We start from the raw sequence: 24,896 nt of genomic DNA, 5'->3' as shown, positions 1-24,896 counted from the left end.
ATGTGGTTCTCATATGCAAAGATTAGCCCCTCTGGAATTGAGCTTCTCAAGGTGCACCAACTGCTCGCTTGTCTCGCCTCATCGTTAAATGAGACATTATTGCTGCACAATGTAACAGGAGGAGGCCTGGGGGAGCCCACTCTTAAAAGCCTTCCTTCATGTAGAACAACTTTTCCTTTCTCACCGGCAAGCTTCTCAGTCCCCTTCTTTTCCATCCAAGATTTCAGCTGTCTCCCCTCATTTTTGCACCAAGTCAATCTCCTAAACCATGATCCAGCCCATTATGAAATGCATCTGTGCCATGCTGACACTTTACAAACCAACATAGTGTTTTTAAATAAATGGCAACAAAATGTGTATACTGCAGCATCAACGTAAGCACCGTTAATGTATTTTATTTGTTTGAATGCAAAAGCGAGCTGCTCTGGAGGCCTGCCACAAAGGATGGGGGACCAGTGTGGTGGTAGGAGTAGCTGCATCCGGACAAGAGATTTCTACCAGACCCTTCCAACTTGTCACTGGACGCACATGGAAAGGCACTGCCTTTGGAGGTAACTTTAGTTGTTTGTGTCCTTCACTTCCGAGTATGTATATTTTTGAGGGCTTCATTTTTATTTTTTGTTGAACTGGTTCCGAATCATCCTTGAACTTAATTTGGGTTGTAAAGGTGCAGAACAGCACTGTACGTTCAGTTGTAAGACAACCTAGCATTCACAAAGCCAAATGCTTCGGCTTTATTTTCAGGTGGGTATAGCCTTTTATAGGTATTTGCTGCCATCTTACGCTCTGGTGCAGACACACATATACAGGCCCAACTCAGATTGAGGTTGGATTGATTGCGATGGGAAGAAACATGTGAGGGAAAGGCCTCTTAAGTTTGTAGGAACGATCAGAATATTTGCACTGCTGGACCTGCTATTTTCCTGTAAATTGGTGGAGCTGACCAGCAATCTGAAGCAAAGTAGGGCAGAAAACCAGTGATGTGCACGGATAGATGATAGGTGAGGATTGATGTGTGCATATATCCCTAGACATTAGTCTGCCTGCTGCATCTGGTTTAAAAAAACAAAATGGCGCGGTGGGTGAGCCAGGAACCAGTCTGCTTATGCATCATATGTCACACTTATGGGGATGGACCCCACTGCCCCCCAGTTCATCTATCTTTAGCCTAAGCTCCATAAACTATTGACGTTTGTCTACCAGCTTGCCCCGGTTGACTTAAAACCACCAGTCTCATCCCCTCCTCACGTGTTCTCTTTACTGTGTTTTTTTTCCCCTCTCCTGTAGGTTGGAAGAGTGTGGAGAGTGTCCCAAAACTCGTGAGTGAATATATGGCAAAGAAAATTAAAGTTGACGAATTTGTGACACACACCCTGCCATTCGCTCAAGTCAATGAGGCATTTGAACTTATGCATAAGGGGGAAAGGTACGTTCACATCGTTAGTGCACACACAAGTACACAAAACATAACAGCACTGGCTGTCGACCTATTGCACAAGGGTACCCCTTTCTGTCAGAAAACAGCAGTCCTGAAGTTGTTGGTATTTTGCTGTTAAATGGCTCACATTTGTTACGCACAATGACATTTCACCTCACCAGTATGTTTCTTCTACGGTATTCAGTTTACCACATTTTCATTTTGCTTGAGTTATTTCTTTTTGCCTTCTCTCTGTGACCTTTCCATGCCTTGTATATGAATGAAACTTTGTCAGATGAGAGAAGCATTAGTTTGTAATGGTTTTATCACAAATTGTCCCTTTGTATAGTGCAAGGTCGCCAAAGAATCTTAAAATACTGATGGCGAATGCTTTAGTTTGCAAGCTTTATAATTCATCTTGCTTCAACGTGGCTTTGACCAGTTTGCAACAATTTTCCTTTCCACGTTGCTTCTACCTAGACTTTGCCATACTAGATTACAGGTTGTATCAGGAAAGTGCTCCTTTGCTCTACCTGCTTCTTACCCACTCATACTTATCACACCCACTCCTCCTGCCTGCAGGTGCTGGCTTTCACCATTTTGCCTTCACTCGCTTCTTGCTCTAGTCCATTCTCTTCACCTTACTCAAACATTTTTGTTTTGGAACAAATAGTATTTTTCAGTAATATCCAGCCTTCCCGGCAACGACACTCTTAACTATAAATGTATGCATAAGAATCCAAACATAAACACATGCCTCTGCAATGCACTCTAGCCAAACACCTCTCCCCCTCGTTACAATACATGATATTTAAAAGCCTGAAAACCAATTTACCCCCTCCACTTCCCTCCTTTTCTCGTAAACTTTGCGATCAATTTGTGGTCTTCAGTGTATTTTTTGTTAAATATATATGGTCTAGCATAGTTTGAAACAGACTAGTGTAATGTTTCTCTTACTTGTACTGTGGAATAGTTAAAAGCATTTAAAGTTCAACATGGCATGTGAAATAGTGTGGGAAAATAATGCATGAATTCTCCTGAAGCACTTCACGTATGCAGTAATAGTGATGCGTTTGAGGGAAGATAAAACGTTCTGCACTTAGTTTGCACCAAAATCATTGGATGTTTAGAATTTAAGGCCCATGTATGAGCCACCTACTGAGTACTGGCAGTAATTTGCTGAGTAAAGCACTGGCAGGTGAGCTCTGAAGATCCTTTGGCCACTTTCTCCTCACCCCGTCAATTTCTTCACCAGCCCTCCTCTTCCATGGCAAATGGGGATATTGATAGTTGATGCAGCTCCTTGCTACATCCTGTAGTGCCCGGGAGAAGATGATTCTCGGAGACCAATCACCCCTCCGCTGGCTGTAAGTCCTGCCCCAGCCCTCTTACTGTGTGTGAGTAACTCACTAGCCCCATAAGGGCAGTGCTACCATGGATTGTGATCTGGGGCTCTTTTGACTGCTACTTTTTAAGGTTGATGGCTCCCAATGTCAGTCTGCAGGAAGCAGCAGGACAAAGACACCTACTCTGGGATCACAGAAGTTGCAAGTGAAAAGGCGCCCGACATGTGTCTTCAACTGGCAGCTGTTGCACAAGTTGGCAAGCTCAGAATCCTGACTCTTGGCCAAGTACATGCCAGGTAACATGAGGCTGGTGGCTCCAGCGCTGTGCTGCTCAGCCTCAACAATCCCAGATGTAGTGCCAGCCAGCACACCTCTCCCGTTTTCCATTTATTTTTGGGTTTTTCTTCATAATCTCAACCCATAGTGAATTCCTATTGAACCAGAAAGGATCTGGTAGCCATCTCTCAAAGACCATTTTAACTTTTTTGTTTTTTTGATTAAAAAGCGATAGGCAATGTTAGATTTCAAATATTTGGTGTTAGGTTTTTCGATTGATCAATGTTGCATTACACAGTAATTCAGTTCGAGGCCTCCCATCAAAATTTAAATAATGCAATTAAACACAAGTAAAGAGGGTTATATTCTAATGGTGAGCCTCTATTATCCTAAAGCTTTTAGTCTCCTATATCTTGCTGAGCCTTTTCACATTAAATCAGTTTTCTAAACGGGATTAGACACTATTAACTTTTCGAATTTCAACTTGGAGGGGGAAAACAAAGGAGTGCACGAGCATTTCACATGAGTAGGCAGTTGAGTGAAGGTGTATCCTGGGCAGGGGGTGCCTGCATTTAACCACCCACTGGAAAGAGTACTTTAGGATACATTATGAGCAGGGGGCTTCTGAACTGTAAGTATTTTGAATTCTCTGAGCATGGTGTCCCAAGCTGTTGCAATAGGGCGTTTCCTGATTCTACGGGCTACTTCCCAGTGTAGCCCAGAAATGTCCGCAACACTCCAACATTGCAAATCCCTACGCCACTGGGCGAATGACTGGGTCCACTGCTCTCCCCAATGCATGGTCAACAGGCGCTTTCCTAAAAGAAGGGCTAAATTAGCAAAGCACGCCTTCAACCTATAACTTCATCCTGGGAAATATGCCCAATTCTTACCAGGAATTGAGTGTTGTGAACTGACAATGGCCAATACAGTTTTTGTAGAATGCTAGAATCCGGCTATATTGGCGCAGTACCAAAGCATGTGTTTAAAGTCTGCTAAATGGGCTCAACATCTGGGACATCTAAGATTGGCTGTTGGAAAAATACAGTTCAGTCGGGATGGTGTGAGGTAAGCCCCATGAAGTAACAAATTGAATATTTTTAAATCTCGCGTTTCTGGAGATGACATGAGGAGATTCAAGTGCTCGTATCCATTCCGCATCATGTAAAGGATGCCCCAGAGCCTCCTCCCATCCCTGCCAGGGTTCAGTTAATGAGACCCCCCAATATGTTTTCTAATCTCTCTATAAAACCATGTGATAAGGTGTCTGCCTTTTCCCATGGTGTGCAGTGTATGTATTATTGCATGGGTGGGTGGCTCTATGTCAACCACACCCCACAGCAACCTAAGGATTCCCAATAACTGTCCGTGTAGAAGAAACTGATTTGGTGGAATGTTGTAATCTTGACCTAGCTGGTCAAAATGTAGTTAATTGCTACCCTGGAACAAATTCCCTACCATGTCAATGTAGTGCTCATGTCCGGTTGTAACTGGTCAGGATAAAAGTATCCCAAGGGGCCAGGTAGACCCTGCAGTGGCATGGCCAAGGAATAGGAAAGTGTATACCTTGTGGGCCGAGGGACTCTTGTGAATCACCTCCAAGCTATCCACACATGATGCGTCTACGAGCGGTGTAATTTAAAGGTGGGATGAACAAACTGTTGGATTACATGCAGTGGCATGGGAACCATCCCCGTTACTAGTTTCATAAAGACTGCTTCCCAATAGCCATCTTGCCACACATTGAAGCTGCGCAGCTAGATAATAAGTCTCAAAAGTCAGCACTCTTAGCCCGCCGCTCCCCACAGATAACGAGATTGTTAAAGGCCACCTTACCACTTCCGTTCTCCAAAAGCACAACCCTAGTGCGGGGTCTAAATCAAAAAAGAATTGCCGTTTGGGAACTAACAGGAAATTTAGAAAGTAATACAATAGCTGGGCAAAGACAACCATCTTTGAGAGCTTGAGAGCAGCTCCGCCTGCTAGAGCTAGTGGTAATAACTGCCAAAACCGCATTTGAGACTTGAGTGCCGTTAACAGCTGTGCAGATTGCCTTCAAATAGCTCTTGCTGAGAGTGATCAAAGATGAACCGCTACTGATGCCCATGTCAATGGCTCTCCACCCAGGTGTATTATCTGCAGGGAAGCATCGCAATTAAGCGGGAACCTATTTCCCCCAGTTCACCCACTACACACTCAAAGTAACGGAAAGTTACTGAAAAGGGGGACTGCTTCCCACGACACGTCCCTAAGATATAGCCGCACATCATACACATATAGGGACACTACATGCACAACATCATCCAATGGGATGCCATTCCGTCGCTCTTCCAATCGTAGTCACTGCTCCTAGGTCTCATACTTGATCCAGTAAATGCTGTCACCCTGTGGGGAACCACACGGTGCCATGTTTACGTCTTTTGTTGAGCTTCGTATGCACCGCCCACTCATAACATGAGCTGAAACAGCTGTTCTATCTTTTTCACACTCCACGGACACCAAGAATCGCAGATCCAAAGGGTGCTCAATTTTGCATCTTTTTTGGACAGTCTTTTAAAGCACCATATTTTTTGCTCAAGGTATTGAGCTTCAGTCTCTGTACTACATGGAATTACCAGAAACCAAGTTTCAGGAGCACAAAGCAATTACAGTAAAAAGCAATCTGATAGAGATATCTAGCCGCAGACTCCTTACCTTTGAACTTCCAGGCGTCCAGCTGGATCTGGAAGATTTTTGATAGCAGTACGCCTGCGCGCTGTTAGGTGGTGTGGGTTGACTCCACGTGACGTCATAGGTGTCATTTTCGTCGTTGTGACTTCTGTGTTGTCCATATAACAGCCACTTCGGCGCACTGACGTCTTCTTATTCTTTTTCTTCCGTGCCAGCCAGCACATGTCACTGTCTTTTCCACCATTTCTCAGCTTCTTTTGGTGTTGGGATGTCCAGTAGGAAGACTTTGGGGCTCAAGCTGTGCGACGCCTGTCACAGTGCCATGTTGGTAACTGACCCCCACCTAGTTTCTCTGGTTCCGCGACCACAACACAGTTGTGCTCCGATTGCCGGGCCATGACACCGAAGGCTTTAAGGGAGCGGTCCCTGAAGCTGCTCGCGGCCCGCCACGCACTGCTGAGGTTGCCTCATCTGTCTCGGTTGAAGGGAAGGTCAGAGCAAAGCCCCAGGGTCTCGAAGTCCTCTATGTCGAAGTTGTCCGCTAAGAGGCACCACAAGAAGTTGAAGCTTACTTTGACTTTGCCCTGCCCGCCACGCAGCGAGACAGGAGTCTCCGCATTCTAGCCCCAGTCCTGCGGTGCAGGCACCTGGGTCGACTCAGTCTCCCTCCCTTTCCGGAGACCGGAGCAACCCCCGCCCAACTCAAGACATTTTCCGATGCCATGTGCGCCGTGTTTGGGTGGCCTGACCCTGCCTGTGTGCCTTTGGGCCCCGCAGGACCAGGTGAAGGAGATCCCGTGGGTCCCGTGCCTTCGGCTCCGGTGCCATGGCCTCCTGTTGGACCCTTTCATGGGTCCGGACTGGCACCGGTCGCACTTCCACAGCGACCGTCGTCGCCTCCCCCATCCTCATTCCAGATGATACGCAGCGGGTCTGGAATCAAACAAGGCTCACGGAGACGTACAGCTTCATACCATCTAACCAGCCCCTTTCTGAAGGTTTGGGGTTGGATGAAGAGGATTGAGGGGGAGCAGGATTCCCTTAGAATTCCCGCAGCCCCAGGACATGGACTGGTATGAGGAACAGGTTGATGCCAATGGCCTGGACACCGCCCCAGTTTCTGGCATGCAGTCATCCCCCCCCCCCCCCCCCTCTCTAACCTGACTGCGGATTAGGGGGGCATCGTTTGCTATGGTGATGCATAGGGCTGCGGAGGTCCTGGACCTGCAGCTTCCTACAGTGGTGGTTGGCGGTCCTGCAACCTGGTATCTCCTCAGCGGAACCCTTGCTGCGTTTTAACAAGGCCTTAACGAACGTTCTTCTGGGCACCTTGTCAAAACCCAGCACTAGGGCTCCTGTGAATAGAACAATTGCCTGCCATCGCCATGCACCGGGTGACCCAGCTTTCTCACTGCCCCCCCCCCCCCCCCCCTCCCCCCAAAGCGTGGTTGTCCAGGCTTCCACATCCCTTGGCGCTTTCCCTTCCGCCCCTCTGGACAGGGAATCCAAACGGCTGGAGACTTTTGGAAAAATAATTTTCTCTTCCACCAGCCTCGTATTGTGGTTGGTGAACACTCCATGCCTCTATGGCCTTTACTCTCATTCTATATGGGAAAGGGTTGCGCAGGTGCTTCCTAGGATATTGGAGGAGGACCGGATCGTGCACTTCCAAGCAATATCGGACAGGAGAGATGCAGCAAAGTTTGCCATTCGCTGTGGCTTGGACTCGCTGGACGGAGCAATGTCTTAGATGGTGGGCATCATGCACCAGGCCTAGCTGAGGACGTCTGGCTTTAAGGGGGATTTCCAGGAAAACCTCATGGACATGCCTTTTGATGGCTCGTGTCTCTTAGTAGACTAAGTTGACGCAGCACTTGAGCACTTCAAGAATTTTTAGGCTACGGCCGAAACCTTGGGCCTCAGTACTACACCCCGGTCTGCGTCTGCTTTTCGCTCCTTTTGTGGCTACGGAAGGGGCTTCCAACTGAGCCAACCCTATTCCAACCAGCGGGTTCTGCAAGTTCAGCAACCTCTGCAGGGCTGTGGCTCATCCTGCCCTCAAGGGTCAGTAAGCCAGAAGTCTAGCCAAGCCACCATCCCCTCCTCTTCCCCTGATGGTGTATCCACAGGATACGCCATCACCTCCACCACTGGTGCCATATCACCTCGGATAGGCGAGTTTTGCTGATAGACTGAAGGGGATACTCCATCCCCTTCGAGACTACTCCTCCCTCTGTTTTCAACTCATGGCCGACCGTAAGGAAGTGGAGGCTCTCTTGGCCAAGGGTGCTCTAGAGCGGATTCCCTGGCCAGAAATAGGCTGTAGTTGCTATTCCTGCTTTCTCCTGGTTCCAAAGGACTAGGCTTCTGTCCTATCCTTGACCTCCGCTCTCAACTACATCCTCAAGAAGGAGAAATTCTGGATACTCACTCACTAGACCTGGGAGACTGGATCGTAGCGTTGGACTTGGAGGATGTCTATTTCCACATTCCCGTCCTGCTAGCCCATTGTGTCTACCTGCGGTTTACAGTTGGCCAGGAGCACTTTCAGTTTGCTGTGCTTCCTTTGGCCTCACCATTGCCCCGTGGGTGTTCACCAAGGTGATGGCTGTGGTCGCAGCTCATCTGCGGAGATCAGGGGTTCCAGTCTTCCCATATCTCGTCGACTGGTTGTTGAAGGCGGGCTCGCCCCAAACAGTTGTCTTCCATCTCCAGACTCCGGCGAGCCTCTTGCATTCGCTGGGGTTCACTATCAGAGTGCCAAAGTCACACCCGACTCCCTCTCAGACGCTTCCTTTCATCTGAGCAGTTTCTTGCTTTGTGCAGTTTTGGGCTTATCCTCCAGAGCAGCGAGTCCAGGATATTCGGGCTATCCTACTGATATTTCTGCCTCTATCCTGGATTTCAGTGAGTGACTCTGAGGCTGTTGGGCCTCATGGCCTCTTGCATCCTTGTGGAACATGCCAGATTGCACAGGCGGGCTCTGCAATGGTACTTGAAGTTCCAATGGGCACAGCATCGTGGAAAACTCACCGACCCGGGACAGATATCGAAGGGCACTGAGACCTGCCGTGGTGGCTATCAAACCGCAATTCGGTCAGAGGCAGACCCTTCTCCCTTCCCCATTCAGACCTCACAGTAGTGACTGATTTGTCCCTTCTGGGATGGGGCGGCCATCTGGGAGAGGTGGACATCAGAGGACTCTGGTCTCTGGCGGAGGCCCGGCTCCATTCAAACCTGTTGGAGCTACGGTCGATCCGGCTGGCACTAAAAGCATTCTTGCCGCCTATCAAGGGGAGGATAGTTCAGGTGTTCATGGACAACACGACTGCCATGTGGTACTGCAACAAGCAAGGCAGGCTGGGTTTGTGGAACCTGTGTCAAGAGGCTTTGCGTCTCTGGACATGGCTGACACTGCAGGGTATTTCTCTGGTGGTTCAGCATCTGGCAGGTTCTCTGAACGCGAGAGCGGACAAACTCAGCCAAAGGTGCTAGCGGATCTCGAGTGGCGTCTTCATCTGGGGTTGGCGCAAGGACTCTTTCAGCGGTAGGGAGAGCCTTGGTTAGATCTGTTTGCCTCCGTAGAGAACGCGCAATGTCAGCAGTTTTGCACACTGGGAGTTACCAAGGCGGCTCTCGCCTGGCGACGCTTATGGTCACTAGTGGAGCTCGGGCCTCCTGTCCGCCTTCCCACCCAGAGTGCTCAAGAAGATCAGGAGCGACCGGGCACAAGTCATTTTTGTGGCTCTGGATTGGGCACGGAGAGTCTGTACCAAGCTTCTGGCAATTATTATTGATCCTCCGAGCATTCTGCCCCTTCAGGAAGATCTCCTGTCGCAGCAACAGGGGAGGGTTCTCCACCCAAACCTGTCCTCTCTGCCTACTTGCATGAAGATTGAGTGGCGACATCTGAAAGCTTGCGACCTTCCTCCCAAAGTCTGTGAGGTTACTGTGGCAGCCAGGCATCCCTCCATGAAGTCTGTATATGCCTGCCGATGGTACAAATTTTGTAAATATTGTAGAGAACGGTCTATTGACCCTCTAGCTGCATCTTTATCTAATATCCTCCTGTTCAGTTTCCTTAGCCCAGCAGGGCTCTGCTCTGGGCACCTTGAAGGGCTATCTTTTGGCCCTTTCCTCGGCTGCCTGATCAGCCTTCACCTTTCAAATCCCCTCTGGTGCAGAGAATCTCGAAGGGGGTTCATCCACTTGTTTCCCCTTCACCATTTATTATGCCACAGTGGGACCTTAATTTGGTTCTCACCTATCTGATGTGTACACCTTTTGAGCCGCTCCACAACTGCCCTCTACGGCTGCTCACTGTTGGAAATGGCGGTCTCTAGTTGGCAATGGTTTACACTCGTAAAATAACCCCTGCTCACCCCTTTGTTAGCTTGGCACGAGCAGGCAGGCTTATCTCGGAGGCAGTGTGTAAAGCATTTGTGAAGACGTTCAGTAATACAGTGAAAACAACAAATGGACACCACACCAGTTTAGAAAAATAAGTAATCTTCATACAAGTCAAAACAAGACTAAAACGAAATAAATCCAGTCTACCGTACTAAAAATACGATTCTTAAAAGGTGGAAACAGTTCTGTTCCAAGAAAATGTGGAATGCGACATTTTTACACCAAGTACCTTTGATGCCTCAAAAAGGGTCTCAGGGAAGGTAATGCGACGGTTCCTTGCTCCTGGGTTGGTGATGCATTGGTTCCTAACTGCTGCGCAGGGGAGGTGATGTCTGTTCCTTACCGGCGAGGAGGTGATGCGTTTGTTTCTTATTGCATGGGGAGGTGATGCGTCGGATTCTTATTGCGAGGGAAGTTGATGCGTCCCCCAATGATGCGACTGACTTGACTCTTCGATGCGAGGCATGACTATGCGTGAAGACCTGGGATGCACTTCTATTATTTCAGCCATCTCTCCTCGATGCGCAAATACTTCCCCCAACAGGGCCTGTATCAGATTCTGTGCGGGCATCTGACATCGGAGATGGGTGCACAGGATTCGTCGCAAGGCAGTCACTTCAGTCACAAGCAGGTGCTGCATTGATTCTTTGGTGGCAATGCGATGGAAAATTCTTATTGCACCACTGCGATGCGTCGGGAACGGGCAATGCGTTTATTTTCACACTTCTTGCAGTTTACAATCCCAAAACAACCTCCAGAGGTCCAGAACACTGGCAGGTCAGAACTCCCGGCAAAGGAGTTCAGGGGGACTGGGGGTGAAGTCGTTGTGTCCCTGAGACTTCAGAACAGGAGGCAAGCTCTATTTCAAGCCCTTTGAGATCTTCCTCAAGCAGGGGACACAGTATAGTACAGTCCTTCTCTTTAGCTTGGCATAAAGTAGCCATTGCCAACCCCAAACTGCACAGGGGCAGTATTCCTCCTCCGTTTCTCTACCTCTTCTCCTTGGCAAAGGTTCCTCTTGATTCCCAAAAGTAATCTAAGTCGGGGGTCTGGACCCCTCTTTTTATAATACATCATCTTTTGTTCTCTGTGGCATAGAAGCTCTTTGCCCAACCAAAACCAGTTCTGTCCTCTCTGGTGCAGCTTCCTGGCAGGAGGTGGAGACCGCATTGTCTAAGGTAGACCAGGCCTATTCGGGTGTGAAATCTCCTCCCCCCTACTCTGAATGCAGGCCAGGTCCATCATTCAGTCCAACCCTGACTCACCCGGAAAGGCAGGACACACCTAACCCCCCCACCAGCCCCCCAGTGGCTGTCTGAACAGAATGCACATCCCCAGTCTGTCACCCCAAAGCCAGACAGTCCATACACAACCTAGTAGAGGCACACTGGATGGTTAGGCAAGAAATTACCTACCTTCTAAAAGTGGTATTTTCGAACCCAGAATGTAAAAATCACCCTCCGTAAAAGATGCGTCTTAGCATTCTGAGTTCAGGAGTATCAAACTTTATTTTCACATCTTGTTCCCATGGGCTGTAATACTCACAAGAGGTTATGAGTAGACTCCCCTTTCTAACCTATAAGACAGTGAAATACAGCAGTTTTCGTTTTTCACTGTTGTAAGGCTATCTGGACATGCCACACACACCAGGGCATGCCCTACCTTTCACATACACTGCACCCTGCCCACAGGGGCACCTTATGCCTACCTTAGGGGTGACTAACATGTAAGAGAAGGTTAGGCCTGGCAAACGGGTGCACTTGCCAGGTTGCCATGGCAGTACCAAAGTGCGCACAGACACTGCAGTGGCAGGTCTGAATTACATTTACAGTCTGCTTATGTGGGTGGCACATCAATGCCACCCACTTACAGGAAGCACTTGCACTTTGGCACGGAACGGCAGTGGCAAAGTGCCCAAAGTATTTAGACCACTCACCATCAAAAAAGCCTTCTTAGTGGCAACCTCTGCCAGGAGGGTGAGCGAACTGCAGGCACTGTCATCACAGCCTCCTTACCTGACTGTCTTTCCGGATAAAGTGGTGCTCTGCACAAGGGCAGCTTTTCTGCCTAAGGTGGTAACACCCTTTCTTATAGGGTAGTAGGTTACTCTACCCACTTTGGATGCCCGTCTGAACCCTTCCAAGGAAGAGGAGCATCTTCATTGTCTTTATACCCCAAAAAGGGGTGGGACAAACTCTGGGGATCCACCTATGTGAGGGTCAGGACAATGGGGTGGCTACACCCATGTCCTTTGTCCAGTTTCACGCCAGAGCAGGAGCAAATGGCTCCTGCAACCGGTTTGAGCTGGCCTATGCACAGGGACACCAAATGTGCCCCCAGTGCAGACATCAAAGCACTCTTGGAGTGCACCCACCCAGCCCCAATACACTAAAGTCTGTCTGGGAGGTGGTGACACCTCCCTGTGACAGGAAACCTATTGTCCAACCTTACCCTGTTGGAGCTTCGTCCAGCAGCAGGAGGGCAGACTTGTGTCTGTGGCTGGCAGCATCCATTTTGTGATGCCAGGTTCTGTGAATCTGGTACCGGGTGTACCGGTGTGGTCATATTTCTCCCTCTAGAAGGGTGGAATCATACTTCCCACACCAGTTACTGGTGTGGAGGTATGATTCCAAGGTGTTTGACACCAAACGCATGTTTCCATGCAGCCGTTTTAAAGTTGGCATTTACCGCGAGGTTATAATGCACTTAAGTATATATGGTTGGCTGCATCACAAACCACTCTGGAATATAGGTTCCGAAGGCTGCAGAGGGGCTCTGCTCATGCATGGGCACCCTCTCGCATAAAACCCAGCACCCTGCCTTCAGGATTAAGGCCTGTCATAGGGGTGACTGATAGGTTTATATGTGCAGTGATAGAGGATGGATATAGTGCACCTATATCTAGGTAAGTTGTGCATGCACCACGTTACACAGACTGCTGTTGTCATTTTGAATGGTCTCCCAGGGGAGCCATAATACATGCTGCAGCCCCTGGTAGGCCTCTGGGGTACCTAGGCCCTGGGTACATAGTATACCATATACTAGGGACTGATGAGGGTACCCCAGAATCAAATCTGGAGTGTACCTAAAGTACATGAACAACCAATTTAGAGATAAAGCAGACTGGGATCCTGCTAATCAGGACCCCAGTCTAAGTCGAAAACCAGCAAAACACCAGGACAAAAGTGGGGGTAACCATGCAGTCAGATTCCGCCTTCCTACAGCAGAGACAGCCTCTTTGGTCGCACTGTCTTGCAGGGCTTCCTGGTCTAAACCTTTCCGCAGTCCCTCCGGGGATGGCATTGCATGGGTATCTGTTCAGAGGTAAGGAATCTGCGGCTAGATGTTTCTATCAGATGGACAAGTTACTTATCTTCGGTAACGCCTTATGTGGTAGAGACCTTATCTAGCCGCAGATTCCTTACCGACCAACCCATCCTCGTAAGTGAGTGTGTGCGCACACAGTTCAGGCACCCACTGTCAAGGTGCAGTCCTAGTACGGACTATGCAATTTTAAACAACAAACAAATGGTGCCCCAATAAATGCTTCAATATTAAACAGTAGTCGACAAAAAATCAAATTCAATTTCCAAAATGTTTTTTCAAATCTTCTTTATTCACAACTGAATCAGACGCGACATGCGCGTGGTAAAAAGCCTATGCGTTTCGTCCAGTACATTGTACTTCAGGGTATGCACGAAGTTTTCATACGTGCGGTAAAAAGCTACCCATAATTCATCTCAAATGGTAAACAAAAAAGTATTTTCCGTAGATAAAATCCAAATCAAAAATTGTGACCATATAATCCAAAAAGTGGTAACCATGTTAAGATCCATCCACTAAATTCGAATAAATGGATTTGTCCCAGGTTAAGGGCAAATAACCCCTCAAAGCGACACCATGATAAGCGCCAGTCTGCCAACAGTACTTTCCCGGTAAACTCACACGGGGCGAATAAGGTCTTTGTATAAGACTTCTTCAGGGCCTCTGACGTGTAGCATCAAAAGTTACTTTATTCATCCATTGGTATTGTTGAACATAAGTTATGTAAGGTCAAGGGATTTTCTAGGGAATAAATCACTAGTATTGAAGAATACGTTGTCAGTCCAAAGTCTGCGGCGATATATACATCTTGTGCGATCAATGTGCAGGTGATACACGAGTACCCCCTTGATAAGAGGTGAAATCTCCAGTCATGATCCCGATCCAGGGCTCATTTGTAATGCAGAAAACGCCGCAAGAACTACTGCTGCTTTTGTAATCGATATGAAATTAACAGATACTTGACTGGACTTACATCCGTGTTACTCTGGTATCTAGATCTATCCATGGCCCTAGGCCTGTAACGTGTGCTCAGAAATCAGTCAAGTAAATGAAGCAAAGGTTCTCTTGGCTTTCCATAGGAGCGCGAAGGCCTCTCCATTCCTGTGCTTTGCATTTTTTACTGCCGATTAGCTTTTCCTTTCGCTTCAGATCTGAACAAGATTTAGGCTTTTTAAAAGGCCAGGTCCTAATCTTTCAAATCATGGCCCCCATTCTTGCCTTTGACAACTCCAAGTGGTCACTATATCGGGCTTTGAGCCAGCCTCGTCCAAGGCCAAACTGCCTAGGACCCAAGCTCATAGTTGTAAGAAGGGGAAAAACACTCTGACAGTGTCCAGGCAATTAAATGTGCACCAGCAGCATTGATCTGTTGCTGACTACATTAATTTGGGCAACATCGGCTCTGTTTTCTATATACTTCAATGATTTGTTCTTGGTCGGAAGGAAAGATGCCTTTTTATCTTGAGGATGAGGCTTCTGCAAGGACCGCTCATACAGAATGGCATTTTGCAAGTACCAATCATATTATTGGATCTGATTCTGAGGACCTAGCGTTCTCTGGAATCTGATGACGGTGGCAATATGGATTAGGTAGCCAGATTATTTCCAGATCACCAGAATGCCACAAGCCTGGGCAACTCTATTGAAGCGTGTTTTTCAAGACTTAATACTACAGCATTAGAGGCATGGGTCAGTTTTAAAGGTGGTCATGGAAAAACAGTTTCTCAGAGTCCTTGTTGGGACAACAGTCGGGGCTCTTCAAGAGATTTTAATTGTCTGTTTTGGCAGCGTTGGGAATGCAGCCTTCTGTATCAGCAGTGTTAAAGCATACTGAGAAGATGTATATGCCACCTCATCCACACACCAGGTTCTTGAATCCATTTTTCCTTGTAAAGTATGTTCATCTTTTTCTCCCCCAAAAGTCTGCCTTTTATTTTCCTTGTTCCAAACCGAGATAAATAGCCTACATGAACTGGAACAATAAGTTAGTCTTTAGCAGAAAAAACGGTTTGCCTCCTAATGGTGAAATACATTAGTTCACTCATTCTCTCTCTCCCCACACCTGCCCATTGTACAGGGGGGATTTTCAAGTTTCTTTGATTATCTGGGAATATCCCCCATCAAACATGACACATCAGTAAATTATAACAATTTACATATTCAGTTTAAAAAGAGTAATTAATAAACTAACTTAAACATATAAAATTTCAGGTTTTAAATACACAAGATCAATCAATATTTTTTTTCCTTCCCTAGCACATTGATGAAATTAGAAATCTTAATACTAAACACAATCTGGCTGCTGGTATCGGATTTGAACATTCTCAAAACGTCTAATTCAAGTTTAGCATACTGCATATAGGAACTATCCTCCTGCAGGGAGGCAAAAAACAATAAGGAAATAAACAAATAAGCTTCCGCTTTCTCAATTAAGCATAAAGGACAAATATTAGTGGTAGAGCAGAAGTTACTTACTGCCCATTGGCACTTAAAGCTTTGCAATGGAAGAACTCATGTCTGAATTTTAAACCTAGTTATTCAGTAGTCTATTATCGAGAAAGCCCTCGAATTTTGGCTTGTACTTGAACTTGAGGAACTTTGCTATAATACTATTGTGTCTTTGCTCAATATACTTTCATGGGATACCCAGTGTGGTTCCTAGGTGTAATATTTCATGGAGGCCCCTTCTACATGGCTCCAACTGTTGTATACCATAATCTGCACCAGTATAAAAGTGTTTTTGAGTTTTATTATATATATACATCACACCCAGCTTATCCTCTCCCTCACCAAGGACCCCATCACCACCACACAACTTCCAGGAAGGAATGAAGGACTTTGTATCCTGGATGAACAGCAGCTGTCTGAAGCTCAACTCTGAGAAGACCGAGATCCTCATCCTCAGATCCTCCCCTTCAGCATGAGACACCTGGTGGCCCACCGCCCTCTGCAGCCCTACCACCCCCGCCAACCACGCCTGAAACCTCTGCATCATACTAGACTACTCCCTCTCCATGACCCAACAGGTCAACCCAGTCGCCTCCAACTGCTTCAACACCCTCCCCATCCTCAAAGACTTTCAAATGGACCCCCCGATGCTAGGAAGGCAGTCACCCATGCACTCATAACCAGCAGACTGGACTAAGGAAACGCCCGCTACACCAGGATCAACAAGTCTCTGCTCCGCAAACTCCAGACCATACAGAACACTGCAGCTAGACTCGTACTCACCATCCATCGACATGAACGCATCACCCAACACCTGCAGATCCTCCTCTGGCTCCCCATTTAGAAGAGAATAACTTTCAAGATACCCACGCCTACAAATACCTCCAACATCTGACCCCAGTACCTCAATGAGAGAATCTCCTTCCACGCACCCAAGAGAAACCTCAGACCTCACTGACAACCCGCACATCCGCAGAGCCAGGACAGGTGGCAGAGCCTTCTATATTGCGGCCAAGACCTGGAACGAGCTCCCCATCGACGTCAGACGCGCCCCCTCCCTGAACATCTTCAGGAAGACACTCAAGACCTGGCTCTTCCACTGAACGGAGCTGGTCACTGATGCATGTAAGTTCAATGGGCACAAGTTGATCTTACACAGGCATGCTTGAATAGAATTCCCTGATTTTCTAGGGCAAGCAGACTAAACTGATTTAACATGGCATTCTGTGGCGAACATCTTCAAATGTGGCTATTGAACATGGTCACATGCTAGCCACTTGTTGCAGCAGGACAGAGAGGCTGAGGGATACACTAGACCCTTCTTTTAAAGAGCTTGTCAGCTGACCAGACCATAGCAACTTCAGCAATGTTGCTTACGTGAGAGGTCACCTGTAGATTAGCATGTGACACGCCATTATCCTAATTGATTTATCTCCAGAAGTGGGCAACTTGGTGTTTGGACACCAAGAGTTTGATAGAGATCACCTCAGACCAATAGGTCCAGCTAATCATAGACTCTGGATACCACCCTGCATTTTCCATAAACCTTTCACCACTTCCACATCACTTCTGTAATGCAGGCATGTAGAAGAGAGAATTGGAGTCTAGTGTTGAATGAAGACTTGAAAGTGTAAATAAGTTGCTGCTTCCCTGTCTGGGAGAGGCGTCCCCTTTGTTTACTACGGATGGTCCCTGGTCAGGGACGGTAATTCAATGTTAAATTAATTCCTATAGGAAATTAAACACTTACCGATTCGAATGTTGATTCTTCAGATTTTACTTCATTTGAATGACATCATAAATTCCATTCAGCAATACATAATGCTTAAACTATCAATTGTAATCCCATGGTTAGAAATGAATAAATTATCACAATGTATCAACCCCAATGCATTTTGGCCTGGTATCATCCGGGGATAACTTATTCTGGAAAAACAACGAAAATTGGCGAGGATAAACAATTGTCATTCAAATGAAGTAAAATCTGAAGAATCAACATTCGAATGTAGAAGTGTTTAATTTCCTAAAGGAATTTATATAACATTGAATTGCTGTCCCTGACAGTGAACTATCTGTAGCGCACAAAGGGGACACCTGTCCCAGACAGGAAAGGCACAACTTATTTATTCAACATAACGCCTAGGATCGGAAGGAGAGGCTCTTCTGCGCGCGCGCGCGCGCACACACACACACACACACACACACACACACTACTTGACGAGCTTTGAATTACCTTATTACCACCCGCTATTACAACAGAGTGCATTACCTTCTCCACTTTGTCGTGAAATATGGTTTTATTGAGAACTGTAAAAGGTTGTTACTGTAAGTACTTACTGGTCAACAAGATAGGTGGAGATATTGGTCTTATTCTGAAACCCCATTTCTGAACAAATTTCTAAAGAAACAGAAGCATGAGATGGTGATTTTTGCTCAGACTCTTCAGACATTGGGAGCATGATTGAATGTGTCACTGGATTGGCACAACACAGTTCACCTTCCTTTTTGCTTCTGTCCGAGGCGTGGCAGGGGAAAATATTTCCAATTTGACCTTAATTCAATTCTGAGGGTGTTCACCAAGGCTATAGTGAATGTTCATCTGTCCCAACAAGGTATGCATGTGCCTCCTGTATTTAAACTGCTGGTTAGTGAAATTCTAGAAGCATCAGTAGTCCTCATGCGAATCACACAACTTGCTTCAGAGGGTCATTTTATCTGAGTTTAAGAATCTTTGCTGATCCTAGCCATTTGCTATAATTAATTGGCAGTCGTGGATGAAGTCTAAATACAAGTGTAGACACCCTCCTCCATACAGTGAGCTATTCATGGACGAGAGCAGTCTAGTTGGCAGCTGAAATTTATTGACTTGGGCAAGGCTAAACTTCCATTGCTGCATTGTGTGGTATTTGGGCACAGTGGGGTCAATTCAGCCAGAAACTTAGCAATGGTGTAACCAACTCTGAGGCATTATCAAAAGTAGATTCTGTGAGGGCTACTACCAATAGAGATTCTTGCCTAGAGGATCACTCTCACAAGAAAAGCCCCTGGTTACATAGGAGGACCTTGAGAGGGAGTACAGATTTACCTTTAGTATTACGAAGTTAATTTCCGTCTGAGTGCCTGGTGCTCTATACTTCTCTGTGAAGAACAGTCATGCTTACAGATAACTGTGGTGCTTTGTGTGAATATTGTTAGTGTCCAGGTCGTACACTTTCTTTCAATCTGTGCAATACAGAAAGTCAGTTGCACGCATTACTGAATTTCTAGGTATGCTTACTTTTTCCCACAAGACTACAGATTAAAAAAAAAAAAAAGATTATGGTTAATTCTGTCTCACTTGAGCTTATATTTATCTAGTATTTGGACATGGCGAGGCGTGGACTGTCTTGAAAATGTATTTGTCTATATATAGATGTATACGTATTTTATACAATATTTAAAACAATAGAATGTGTAGCATCTTCTATATGAATTCAGATGCTCTTTCTTCATAAGATTGTTTTATCTGTTTTACAAATACATGTTTGTTTATTCTGTGTTTATTTTGGTGGGATCCCAAAATATTTTATTTTCTCTAATACATACTGCCTTGTAGAATGTGTGCTGGTCATTTTGTTAAATACGGTCTGTTTAGTAATGTGGTTTGAAATATTAAATCTGATTGTCTTCTAACCACAGATTCCTCGCCTTAGAAAATCCCCCAGGCATCAGACTGAATCTGGAAAATTTTCAGCAGTACTTCTGTGCACTCCTAGGTAGCGTCAATCGGATCTGCATCTGAAGTGACATTGTGGTACCTTCATGGGCGCCACCCAATGCGCTAACATCCGTTCCTTTCTTTGTGCACCAACCGCGCAGAGCTAGCTCAACTACTTTTTGGCCAGCGTTTTTTGACCTTCTGTTGAATATCATCTTTGAGCTTTCTCCCAGTGTGCTAGGGACATGCCAAAACCCTCTGGTGGGAATTGCCTTGCGGGAATTGTCACAGTGTCTGTGTTGGATCCCCAATTGGTTAGTCCCTGGTGCCGAAGTCATTCCTACGGACAGTCGTTTTTAAGATGCAGGACCTCCTTGTTGTAGTTGGGTAAGTCTAAAGTTGTCGCAGTGTTCTTCAGCTTCACACGTTCAGCCTCATGCTTCAAGGTCTTGCTCCCACACTCCAACTATAGAGCTGGCATTGAGGCCTGCCCTGCACAACCCGGATTTTTTCAGCACCTGCTCTGTTACAGCAATTTAACAATGCGATCTTTGGGGCCCTGACTTCCTCTGGCGCACCTTCAGGCACCATGTAGCTGGCAAGTGCCTCGGCTGGGTTACTTGTCAGTGGGTTCACCTTCGCCAGCTGGAAATTCAAGTTCCATCCTTGGATCGGGACGACGCTTGGGGCACCACCACCTACCCCTGCTCTATTCTGTCTAACACCTATCAGTACCATTTGACGATGAGCCCAGCTTTCCTGACTTCAAACTGGGGCTGTGTGACTCAGAGCCCAGCACCAACACAGTCCCTTCCAGCCACTGGACTTTCCTTCACTAGTCGCCCTTTGACCCCCATGGGGCGATGTGTATGGGCCTTTGCAGGAGGATCCTGCTGATCAACTTTTATGAGGAGCTGGGAGATGCCAGTGGCCTAGACGCCTCATCCGACACTGACACGTTGTCCCTTCTGGGACCGGCTTTAGAAGGTGCATCATTCGCACCGGTGACGTGCAGGGCAGCGGAGGTCCTTGACCTTCAGCTTCCCGCTGTCTAGATCAAATCGAATGTTTTGACCAAGGCGCTTCAGGCAGGTCTAGGCGCCCATAAACAATGCCCTTTAATAAAGCCTTCACTGACTCTTCTGAGAGCGTGGGTTAATTCCTGCACAGAGTCTCCTGCGTTGAGATTCCCATGCGTTGTGGGATTCGATCACGAAGCTGCTTTCCATGCTGCCAGAGGAGGGCCCTGCCATCCTCCGTGAGGCTTTGCTGGATGGCAGGGATGCAGCTAAGTTCGCTACATTTTGTAGACAGAACACCACATATTCCCTTGGTAGAGCCATAGCCACTACAATGACTCCTCGCCGCCATGCTTGGTTACAGTCCACTTGGTTCTTGGGGGTTGTTCAGTTGTCCTTGATTGACGTGCCCTTTGATGGGTCCCAACTGTTCGATGAGGAGGCTGACGCGGCATTCGAGCTCTTTCATGAAAGCAGGTTCACCTCCCTATTTTTGGGCCTCCCCATTTCGATACTGCCACAACAGTCCTTTCTTCCCAGCCATGGCAGGGGCAATTTTGTTTTTCCAAACCCTATCTGGTATAACATCCATCTTAAGTTCTTTAGAAGAAAAGGCCGCTAAGCCCCTAGAGGACATGGGAACCATACACAGTGAGCTGTCCGGTCCTACATTCCCCTGGCAGTCACAAGCTCCTTACATTTTTTGTGTTCCCTCCATCTGGAACATGCACCCTGTCGGAAACCAGATCAGACATCACCTGTCCCAGTGATCCGGCATCACATTGGACTAATGGGTGCTCCAGATAGTGCAGAAGCAGTACGGACTACCATTCGTGGATCCCCACCTCTTGCTACCATTCCATGAATGGCTGGCTGAGGATCATCTTGCTTTACTCCGCCAGGAGGTACAGGCCCTCTTGGCCAAGGGGGCAATCGAGATAGTGTGGGTGTTACTCCTGCTACTTTTGGGTACTGAAGGATGGAGGCCTCCGTCCAACTTTAGACCTGCACCCTCTCAATTATTTCCTCTGGAAAGAAGTTCAAAATATTCATGTTGGCTCAGGCTTTCTCAGCCCTGGATCCCAGAGACTGACTGGAAGCGTTGGACATGCAGGACACCTATTTTCATATCCCTGTCCTGCCTGCCGACAGACAGTACCTTCGGTTCATGGTGCGCTGTTAGCCCTTTGTTTGCTGTGCTCCTGCTTGGCCTTGCTAGCGCCCCTCAGGTGTTCACCAAGGTGTTGCCAGTGGTTGCAGCATACCTGTGGAGGTCAGGGTTTGCAGTCTTTCCCTACTTCAAGAACTGGCTGTTGAAGTTGTACCTGACTCAGTCACAGATGCTCCTTTTCATCAGAGCCATCCTGGACACAGTGCTGTTTTGGACCTGTCCTCTGGAACGGCAAATGTGGGATCTTCAGGTTGCAATACCAGTGTTTCTGCCACTTATCCTGTATTTTGGTGAGACTGACTGAGGCTGCAGTGCCTCATGGCCTCCTGCATCCTGCTCTTAAACCATGCCCGTTGGCATATGCAGGCTCTGCAGTGAGACCTCCAGTCCCAGTGGGCGCAGCATCAGGGGAATCGCTCTGGCCTGGTTCAGATGTCGGCGGGCACTGCAAAATACCAGCAGTGGTGGCTTACAAATCGCAATTGGGCCCGCAGCAGACCCCTCTCCCTTTCCCACCAGATCTCACAGGAATGACCTACGTATCGCTTCTGGGTTGGGGCCCCCATATGAGAGGTGGACATCAGAGGAATTTGGTCTCTGGTGGGAGTCCCAGCTCCACATCAGTCTGTTGGAGCTGAGAGAGATCTGTCACTGAAAGCCTTCCTCTCATCCATCAAAGGGTGGCTGATTCAGGTGTTCATGGACAACACAACCTCCATGTGGTATTGCAACAAACCAGGCTGGGTTGGGGTTCTTGGACCCAATCTAGGAGGTTCATCGGTTCTGTAATGGGCTGGAGTGACTGGACATTTTCCTGGTTCACACTTGGTGTGCTTTTGTAATGCAAGGGTGGACTAGCTCAGCTGGAGGTGCCTGGTTAACCACGAATGCCATCTGCATCTGAAGGTGGTGTGCACTGTTTTCTAGAGTGAGGGGAGCCCTGGCTCGATGTTTTCGTTACTGCAGAGAACACGCAATGTCATCACTTCTGTACATTGGAGTACCCAAGGCGACTGTCGCTCGGAAACGCATTTAGTCTCGTGGAGTTCAGGGCTCCTGTATGCCTTTCTGCCGATTCCACTACTTTCCAGAGTCCTCGCGATTTTGACCTACCCGATCAAGACTTCAATCGGGCTGCCCTTCAGGATGACCTCCAGTCATAGCAACAGGGCAGGGTGCTGCAAACAAACCTGCGCCCTCTTCAACGTCATGCATGGAGAAAGAGCAGTAATAGTTGTTGGACCTTCCTCCTAAAGTCTGTGATGTTATTTTGGCAGCCAGGCATCCTAAGTATATTTGCGCCTACAGTTGGGGGAAGATTATGGTTTGGTGTTAAGCATGCCTTGTGGTTTACCTTTCTGCACCTCTGTCAGCGGTTTTGTTTGTCGTTTCCCTTGCCCAGCATTGACTGACTTTGGCCTCTGTCAAAGGGTTTGTTGGCCATCTCTGCCTTCCTCCATCTGTCGGAACAACCTTCCCTTTTTACGTCACCAGTTTTCTCTTTTCCTAAAATATTTACAGCAGTTTTCCTCTGCCCAATTTGTCATGCTCCATTGGAATCTAAACCTTGTTTCGATGCTTCTAATGTGTACTTTTGAACCTCTCCATGCTTGTCCTTTACAGCTCCTTACTATTAAGACTGCTTTTCTGATGGCCATTACATCTGCCAGGAGGGTCAACGAGCTGCTTTGTATGCCCCACCCTATCCTTCCAATGAAGGAGAGACTCCATTGCCTAGTACCTAAACAAGCTCTCTCCTTTTACATTGATTTCACTGACGCCCATAGGGTGAACAATCAGCTCTTTACTGGATTTTCTGGGGTAGAGAAGAACAAGGCTGTTCAAAAGCGCACCATCTCCCAGTGGATTGTGCTTTGTATCAAAATATGCTACGCATTGGAGAATAAACAGCCTGAAAGGCTGCATGCCCACTCCATCAGGGACAAGACTGCCATTGCTGAGTTAACACATGGAGTCCGTCAGGCAGTCACACGGTAGTCACTGCACACATTTACCAAACACGATTGCCTTGACAGCCAGGTCCGACATGACTGGCATTTTGCCCGTTTTGTCCTCCAGGACTTTTTGGTCTAGCCAGTTCTCAGCCCCACCTCCGGTGATGTACTGCTGGGTATCTATTCTTAAGTGAGAATCGGTGATGATTCTCTATCGAATGGACAAGTTACTTACCTTCAGTAACGCCTTGTCTTCAGTTCCTTCCTGCCCTGCGAACTCGCCTCTTCCACCAAGAGATCCCACTAGATTCTGCACAATCTGGTACATTGGTTTTACTATTGCTCTGCGTTTTTGGCTAAAAAACAATCGCAAAGGAAACTGTTAGTGTGCTGGGGTGGCGCTTTTGAAGGCACCATGAAGTCTCTTCTGACGCGGACGATGTTGACGCAGATACTATTGACACCACCTACCAGCACGCAGTTCTGCTCCAGATGTTCAAGATCCAGTCAGACCTCTGGGGGATATTCCAAGGCGGTGAATCTGCAGTTAGTCTCTTCCAGATAAGGCATTATAGAAGGTAAATAACTTGTCCTTCTAAACCTGGTATAATACTAAGGAAGGGGAAATATTGGTGCAAATGTTGGAGGCTCCTAAAATACTCCTGTCCTTTTAGAAAACACTGAAATAAAATATATTCAATCTAAGAACAACCTATAAACAAATTTCTTTTCTCTCCTTTAGCATTCGAAGTGTCCTGGTGCTATAAGTAACCTGGAGTTGGACTTTAACAGCAGCACTTGTTTACTTTGCCATGGACGGCTTGATCTTTTGAACACACCTTCATCAAATCAGAGTTTGGAATTAAAGTAGTGCATCTCTAAATCTGTGTATTTCTTCACGACCATGTATTCTGGAATAATATAAAATGAATAAATTCGAAAAACGGTTTACAGCACTTTTGTTCTAAAATTGGAGTTTTGAAATAAGGAGCTGTTGCCATAATGCTTTCATTCCTTATCATACATTTGAGTTGCATGGATGCAATATGTTCTCGATCTATTGAAAGGCACACTTCCTCTGTAAGTACAAGAATCCTGCATCAATATTAGGTTGTCTTCAGTATTAATGTTGCTATAAAAAAATAAATGTGTCCTGCGCCTGC

At 47.0% G+C, this 24,896-nt stretch overlaps 1 protein-coding gene across 1 annotated transcript in view; it reads left to right on the top strand.

The window, feature by feature from the left end:
* LOC146862011 (alcohol dehydrogenase class-3-like) overlaps positions 1-24,689 on the top strand; it is a 101,362-nt gene extending 76,673 nt beyond the window's left edge. The window contains exons 7-9 of the mRNA XM_085641169.1: positions 416-551; positions 1,288-1,426; positions 24,476-24,689. Coding sequence (XP_085497295.1) covers positions 416-551; positions 1,288-1,426; positions 24,476-24,500 — 300 coding nt within the window. The 3' untranslated portion in view covers positions 24,501-24,689. The remainder of the gene's footprint in view (positions 1-415; positions 552-1,287; positions 1,427-24,475) is intronic.
* The last annotated feature ends 207 nt before the right edge of the window (positions 24,690-24,896 follow it).

Source organism: Triturus cristatus, chromosome 2_2 (genome assembly GCF_964204655.1).
Source record: "Triturus cristatus chromosome 2_2, aTriCri1.1, whole genome shotgun sequence".
Classification (NCBI taxonomy): domain Eukaryota; kingdom Metazoa; phylum Chordata; class Amphibia; order Caudata; family Salamandridae; genus Triturus; species Triturus cristatus.
Note: the sequence above shows the minus strand (reverse complement) of the source record. Positions and strands in the feature narration are given on the sequence as shown.